This window comes from Strongylocentrotus purpuratus, unplaced genomic scaffold (assembly GCF_000002235.5).
Source record: "Strongylocentrotus purpuratus isolate Spur 01 unplaced genomic scaffold, Spur_5.0 spur5_scaffold_7, whole genome shotgun sequence".
Classification (NCBI taxonomy): Eukaryota; Metazoa; Echinodermata; class Echinoidea; order Camarodonta; family Strongylocentrotidae; genus Strongylocentrotus; species Strongylocentrotus purpuratus.
In genome coordinates, this window is record NW_022145613.1 from 25,578,614 (window position 1) to 25,586,386 (window position 7,773).

Below are 7,773 nucleotides of genomic sequence, written 5' to 3' on the forward strand. Positions count from 1 at the left end.
AAGCCAAAAATAGCAGCGAAGTAGGGGATCTCCTCTTTGCTTGATGCGAGATACTAGCGAACTGAAATAACCGAATAAAAACTATGGTGAACTAAAAAAAGAAAAGAAAAAATCAAACCACCTCTGAAATTACCTTTGAAATGTTTATTAATTTTTTCTTCCGATATGCGCACATGATAGGGGCAGGTTGGGATGGGATGGGGGGGGGGGTGCTCAATAGTCGCCAAATTTGGGGTAAAAGGGCAACTGGCCTTGGGGGGGGGGGCTAAATTTATTATTTACTTATTTTTCTTTGTAATCATTTTTCTAATTTTTTTCCGGGGTGGCTCTTTTCTTTATTCTGCTTCTTCTTTCTTTCTCACCAGATATGCACGAAACATTGGGGGTTTGAAGAGATGACACCCCCCCCCCTTCCTGATGGGGGCGCCAAATTTAAGGGTTATTTTAATCTTTCTTTCTTTTTCTCTGCCCCCCCCCCCCCGTCCCTTTCTCCCTTTCTCTTTAATAGGCATGCACGCATCGAGGGGGCGAGTGGGATGGGATGGGGGTGCTGAAAACTCGCCAAATTTGGGGTATAAGATGGCTGCCCCCGCTATTAGACACCGCATCGAAATTGTCCCGGCAAACCGCCTGATGAACGCCGCTCAGGTTCTACAGCAGAACCTGACACTTCTGGAGTTAGTGCCACAATTAGTGAACATTGAAGGTTGTCTTCAATTCTTGGCAGAGAGAGCGTTGATTGGCAACAGCTGGACATGCGATGTCTGCCAGGAGAGAGGCCGGCTGCAGGCAACAGAAGCAATAGATGGCTTCGTTTGGAGATGTCCGCCACCCTGCAGACGAAGGAAGAGTATCCGGCAAGGCAGTTTCTTCTCTAAGAGCCACCTGGACTTAAAGAAGATCATAATGTTTATCTACCTTTGGGCCGCAGATCTTCCCCTGAAGTTTATTCAGGCAGAGGTCGGCTGCGATGACAAGACGGCCACCAACTGGGCGAACTTCCTTAGAGACGTCTGCAGCGAAGCCATCATCGTCAACATGAGGCCACTGGGTGGATTCGATGACGACGGCAACCCTATCATCGTTGAATCCAAGTTTTTCCACCGGAAGTACCATCGTGGAGCCATCCGTGATGGCCACTGGGTATTTGGAGCGGTGGAGAGAGAAAGTGGCCGCTTTCTCATGAGAATTGTCGAGCAGCGGAATCGAGCAACCTTGGAACCAATCATCCAACAGTGGTGTCTGCCCGGCACCCACATCATCAGCGATGGATGGGCGGCGTACAGAGATCTCGAGAATCTCAACAACGGTGTCTACCTCCACGACGTCGTCGTCCACGAGGACAACTTTGTGGATCCTGATCTCCCCTGGCTGCATACAAACACCGTAGAGGGGAAGTGGATGCACGCTAAGAGGAAGCTGAGGCGACAGTGTGGCACCACACGGGATCTCTTTCCCACATATCTGGACGAGTTCCTGTGGCGGAACGATGTTGGCCCTAACAAGGTCGGAGAGATTATGAATGCCATCCGCCAGATTTATCCAGTGTAGCACTTTGAGGTGCTTCTAAACCCAAAGGCCCTTTTCAGCGCCAACCCAAACCCAACGGCCCTTTTAAGCGCCAAACATGACACTGAGTGAGAAACGTCCCCGTCGTAGTGTCGGTAATGCGTTGTTTCAACGTAGCCAATTCTCACATTATGAAAAAGAAAAAAGTTATACCCTTTCAATCATACTTCACTTTGTTGCCCCCCCCCCCCCCAAAAAAAAAAAAAACCCACATAAATATGCTAATAACAGAAAATATACACCACCCTGCATTCTGCAACAATCAGTTTTGCCAATATATAATATCCATTCTTTTTTCCAGGGAAGTTTATCTTTGAGCAATTTAATTGAATAAAAACAACTGTGTTGAATTAAATCTTTATTGAATTGAAATTTGAACCAGTCCCGAAAATATATATATATAAAAAAAAACGTGAATTATTTTAGGGACTCTTCTTTTAGTATGGTAATAATTGATTCTTCCAATTCTGCGAAGAACCACTTTTATTCATTTTATTTATCCTCTTATGGAGAGAAATCCTTTCATCCATCTTTAGGGGGAGGCACTATGAAGGGGCTTAATACAAATTTGGTGAGCGCTGATGTGCTACATCTCTCTCTCTCTCTCTTCCAAATATCTTTTTTTCCCTCCCCTCCCTGTCCCTCTATCGAGCCCGTATTTTTTCAGAGCACTTTAAGTGGAGGTTGTCCTGAGATTGTCGTGGTAATATTTAAGTACGTACTCGTCCTGTTAAAACGCTCCAACTGGGGGTAACGTCGGAACCTGCACCATGAAGAATCACTTCATTCTGAGTTAAATGATCTACCAACAGAGCTATGAATCCACCCACCATAGACTGATAGACATTAGGACAACAGAACTTTTGTTACAGCCTCGATCAGATACTTTGCCTATATTGCAATAATTGGCCAATGACGGGGAGTTGATGTTGTCTTTTTGCCAAAACGTTCCAACTTGTCCTTAAAACTACTGTTCCAATTTGAATATGATGACTATATTTCCATTTTATACGAAAGTGTCCTCTTGAGACTAATAATAATAGTAATATTAATAATAATAATAATAATAATAATAATGATAATAATAATAATAATAATAATAACAACAACAACAATAATAATATAGCATTTAAACACGCCATCTCTCTATGCACCTATCCGGAGGCGCGAAACTAATTCATTACCCGCCATAGCATAGCTGCCAAGTGGGCGCTTTAGTATTCAAGGAATAAATTCCTGCTGGTATCCGTTTACTTCACCTGGGTTGAGTGCAGCAAAGTGTGGACAGATTTCTTGCTGTAGGAAATTAACGCTACGGATGTGGTTTGAACCGCCGACCCTCGAGTCGAGAGACGAGAGTCCGAACCTCTTCACCACAACGCTTCCGTTAATAAAGGGGGGGGGAGGGGTTTTTGCTCCGAGGGAGGGGGCAGGGGGGGGGGGCTGGGGGGAAGGATTCATCTCCTTAGGCCCCAAATGTTGCAGGCATGTCTCAAGAGAGAGAGAGAGAGAGAGAGAGAGAGATGAAGCAGAATTAAACGGCAAAGAAACGATACCCCCGCCCCAACAAATAAAATAAATAAATAAATGTGAGAATAAACAAATTAAAAAAATGGATAATTACCAATTGTGCGCCCTTTTACCCAAAATTTGGCAACTATCAAGCTCCCAGAAACCACCCATCCGACTCCCACCCGCCCCTCGATGCGTGCATGTCTATTCAAGAGAAAGCGAGAAAAGGGGGGCGGCAGAGAAAAGAAAGAAAGAAAGATTAATAAAAAAAATAACCCTTGAATTTGGCGCCCCCATCAGGAAAGGGGGTTGTCATTTCGTCAAGCCCCCAATATTTCGTGCAAATCTGGTGAGAAAGAAAGAAGAAGCAGAATGAAGAAAAGAGCCCCCGGAAAAAAAAATAGAAAAATGATTACAAAGAAATAAAAGTAAATAATAAATTTAGCCCCCCCCCCCCCCCCAGGCCAGTTGCCCTTTTACCCCAAATTTGGCGAGTTTTCAGCACCCCCATCCCATCCCACTCGCCCCCTCGATGCGTGCATGCCTATTAAAGAGAAAGGGAGAAAGGGACGGGGGGGGGGCAGAGAAAAAGAAAGAAAGATTAAAATAACCCTTAAATTTGGCGCCCCCATCAGGAAGGGGGGGTGTCATCTCTTCAAACCCCCAATGTTTCGTGCATATCTGGTGAGAAAGAAAGAAGAAGCAGAATAAAGAAAAGAGCCACCCCGGAAAAAAATTAGAAAAATTATTACAAAGAAAAATAAGTAAATAATAAATTTAGCCCCCCCCCCCAAGGCCAGTTGCCCTTTTACCCCAAATTTGGCGACTATTGAGCACCCCCCCCCCCCCATCCCATCCCAACCTGCCCCTATCATGTGCGCATATCGGAAGAAAAAATTAATAAACATTTCAAAGGTAATTTCAGAGGTGGTTTGATTTTTTCTTTTCTTTTTTTAGTTCACCATAGTTTTTATTCGGTTATTTCAGTTCGCTAGTATCTCGCATCAAGCAAAGAGGAGATCCCCTACTTCGCTGCTATTTTTGGCTTAAAATTGCTTTTTATGACGTCAAATGATTAAAAATCATCAAGTTTTGGTATGTTTATATTTGCATATATTAGCATAATTAATATTATTGATATTAAATCCATAATAAACTGAGATTTTCAGCTGGGCACTAAAGTCCGGGTTTGCCCAAATGGGGAAGGTAGACCTAGGTATGTTATTAAACTTTTTCTTAAGACAACATAGACTAGAAGTAAAATATTGAAAGCAAAATGTATGCAGTGGAAGATTGTGATGGAAGTTGTATTTGATACCTCGACGAATCGCAGCCGATTAATTGGCAGCAGTGAACCGTGCGTGTGGTGGCGGTAGCGAGCCCGCTGTCAGTCTAGTCTGGGATCGCGGATTACATCAAGCTATTTATCATGCACGACCAAACTTAATTCTATAGACTCTAGGCCTAGACCTAACTAGTTCTAGGCCTACTACTAGTAGATCTAGTACTAGTACTAGAGTCCTAGACTAGTATACTAGATCTAGACCTAGTCTAGACTAGTCTAGATAGAGATCTAAATGATCTAACTGTTAGATCTATTCTTATTAAAATCTTATCTTACTCTGAGTCTGAGTCTTCGACTAGTAGTATTAGACCTAGATAGACCTAGATCTAATCTTCTTAGACTTAGATCTAACTGTTAGATCTAGACTTGTGATGTGTGACTGCTAGACCTTTTCTGTAATTATTTCAGACACTACTCACTAAGACACTAGATCTAGATCTAGATAGACCTCTAGATCTAGTCTAGACCCTAGGCCTAACTAAGCATTGCTATGGAACTAGACTAGGGGGGGGGGGGTGAATGAATAGATCATCCCCCCGGAACAATAGCGTAAGGATTTACGCCCATGCTACTCATAGTTGCCACAGGCCCACAGCTACATTCAAGCTTTCACGTAGATTCTCTAGATCTAGCCTAGGCCTAGACCAAAAGCTTCAGTCTCTAGACTCTATATCGTCGGTTGTTCCACTAGACCTCCGGATATAGAGGTCTAGATCTAGTGGAGCCAGACGTAGTCTCAGTGGAACAACCGACGATATAGATCTAGAGACTGAAGCTTTTGGTCTAGCCTAGACTCTAGGCCTAAGTTAGTCTACAATTTCTTTTTCTTTTTTCTTCAAGATTAGGCCTAGATCTAGAGTCTAGATCTAGTCTAGATCTAGATCTAGAAGGTCTAGACCTATTCCATTTAGAAAATTTACCTTTTGGGACATAGATTCTATAAAAAATAAAAAAAACATGTTTCATGTCTGAGTTTTGGAAAAATAGCAGTGATCAACTGACCAAAGTTTTATTCAGCTTATTTAATAAAAGTAGTATTAAAACCAAAGCGCTCTAACTAAGGTAAACATAGTAGGTAGTCAAAAGACAAACGGGCAATAACATGATTTTATAATTGATGGGCAATTCATGAAACATAAATAGTTAGAATAGATGATAGATCTAGGCTAGACCTCATGACCTAATAACTAGTTTGCATTTTCCTCAAATTTTAGGAAACGCCGAGGTAAAGAAGCAAGGAATTCCAAAGGATAGAAATTAAAGAGCTTCTGCAGTTTGTGGTTACTAGAAACATGAACCGTTTGGAACTGGAGGAAAGGGGAGCAGCAAAGAAGAAAAGGTGAAAGAAAGGTATGCATGGATGTGACAGAGAAATTCACCAAAAGGAGGAAGATTAAAGGGAGGGGGGTGTGTTCATCTGGCGAGGTTAAGGCCAATAAGGGTTAGGGCTAAGGAAAAAAAAGAAAAAAAAACAGTCTTGAAATCGCTGGGTATGGTAGTCTGTTGAAAAATTGAAAACCTGACACTTAACTTTGCCACCACTACTGCAAAATCCAAGGCTACAATATTCACATATTTAAAACAAAGTACAGTTATCCAGTTGAAGCTTTAATCGTAATTAATACGGCAACCCATGTAGACCCTTAGTGCAACCAATCCTAAATATATAATCTGTCTACTTCCACATTATTTTCATGCATAGAACCTGGAAAAGAGCAACACATTCAGAGCAGCTGGTGGCCAAGAGAGAGAATGGCATACATTAAGAAAGAAATGGCGAGACATGGCTTTGAAAGCCAAAGCGTATAAAGCCCAAAGAACAGGTGAGTTTTGAAAGATTCATAACTTATTTGTTTTCTCAAACTTTCATCAAATTCTTTATCTAATTTTTCTGATTATATTAAAACCAATTTAATATTACGGGGACTTCCCCTTTAAGTTTATTCAGTATTGGACGTGTCATCAATGACATATTTAGGGTACTTGCATCACTACAATATTTGTTTAGGAAAAGTGATATATTTTTCAACTCTTGCTGTAATGTGCCCAAAGGTAATGAAAAAGTGTTAAAAATTTCTGTTTTACGCCGGGTCATGATCGCTTGGACTGATTTGTTTGCTGGTACTATACTTGTATTTTTTTTAAATTGCGTTTAAAAAAAGAAATGTGACGTATTGAGCAGGATGCCTACACAACAAAATTTTAAGTGACTTGAAAACCTGTGGTGTGTAGAAAAGTTTTGATCATGCATTCTTACAGTTTAATAATCTGAGTATTCCCGTTACCCTATCCCCCAGGAGACTTCCAGAAGTAACATGTGTATCAGTAGCAAGTGGTATGGGACATGAACTATAAGTGATGATAGCTTTGAAGTGGGATGGGTCTGGATGGCATGTTCAATAATAAGGTCTTTGACTAATATCCATCAATCTTTTTTGTCCGAATTATTTTGCTTGTGAAAGCCATTAGTTGTCTTCATGTTGTTATGTACAGGCAGTTAACATTTTGGTCCCATACTTGGTCTTACCAGTAGATACAACATTGTGGGAATGTTTAACTTTGTAAGGTTTTCAGGAAGGCTAAAAATGTAAAAATGTGACTCATTACAATCACAGTTGCTAACTCATATTCATTGATATAGCAATTGCAAAATCTGAGATACATATTTTTCTTGTTTTATGAATTAACTTTTATTGTTGTTTATTTGTGAACAGGATTCAGAGGCTACGGACCTGAGCTTGTCTAATGAAAATTTTCAGTGATTGTCAGCCTCGGCCTCCTCAGCCTCAGCTTTGGTCTACTTAGTCTGATCAGTGGCGTGAAATTTTAACACAAAGGCCTGCACAGATCAGGCAATTAGAAATTCAGGAGGAGCTGCTGAGAATACAACAGGCCAAATTAATAGAACAGAAGCAAGTACATATAAGCGAATCAATTTTAGAAGAGTTAAGGAGTATCCACAATACCCTAGCAAATAAACCCACAGCCATAGATCTCCTTAATTCAACTCAACAAGAGCGCTATTTATCATGTTTTTCCATAATTTTATTCAAAGTTTTGAGGTGAATTTTGCTACCTCCCAAATTAAGTATATTCAGCAGCTCCTCCTTAAATAAAGCCCCTCTAAAGTGTTGGGAGACCAAAATTCACAAAAAATGTCATGGCAAAGTTTCACTTAAATTGTCTAATGATGTGAAAGAGGATGTCATTTAACAGACGCTTCTGTAATGATTTTCATAATAAACATGATAAATATGATTGAAGAGACAAATTTAGGTTTTCTTTTGTATGCAGTAAACCACAATTTTGTATTCTGTCATCAATATCTGTCTTCGAACACATTTCTT

General features: G+C 40.7%; 1 protein-coding gene and 1 long non-coding RNA gene across 2 annotated transcripts; both read left to right on the forward strand.

The window, feature by feature from the left end:
- Positions 1-264: 264 nt before the first annotated feature.
- Positions 265-1,601, forward strand: LOC115920043. The gene has a single exon (XM_030974929.1). The coding sequence runs from the start codon at positions 418-420 to the stop codon at positions 1,549-1,551; it is 1,134 nt and encodes a 377-aa protein (XP_030830789.1). The 5' UTR covers positions 265-417; the 3' UTR covers positions 1,552-1,601.
- A 3,740-nt stretch (positions 1,602-5,341) lies between these two features.
- LOC115920036 lies at positions 5,342-7,183 on the forward strand. Its single transcript, XR_004062134.1, has 3 exons — positions 5,342-5,776; positions 6,129-6,249; positions 7,141-7,183. It is a non-coding gene; the product is annotated as an uncharacterized LOC115920036 (long non-coding RNA).
- Positions 7,184-7,773: the final 590 nt, after the last annotated feature.

Coding starts and splice junctions, on each gene's coding strand:
- LOC115920043 (XM_030974929.1), top strand. CDS start 418: ATGGGGGCGCCAAATTTAAGGGTTATTTTAATCTTTCTTTCTTTTTCT.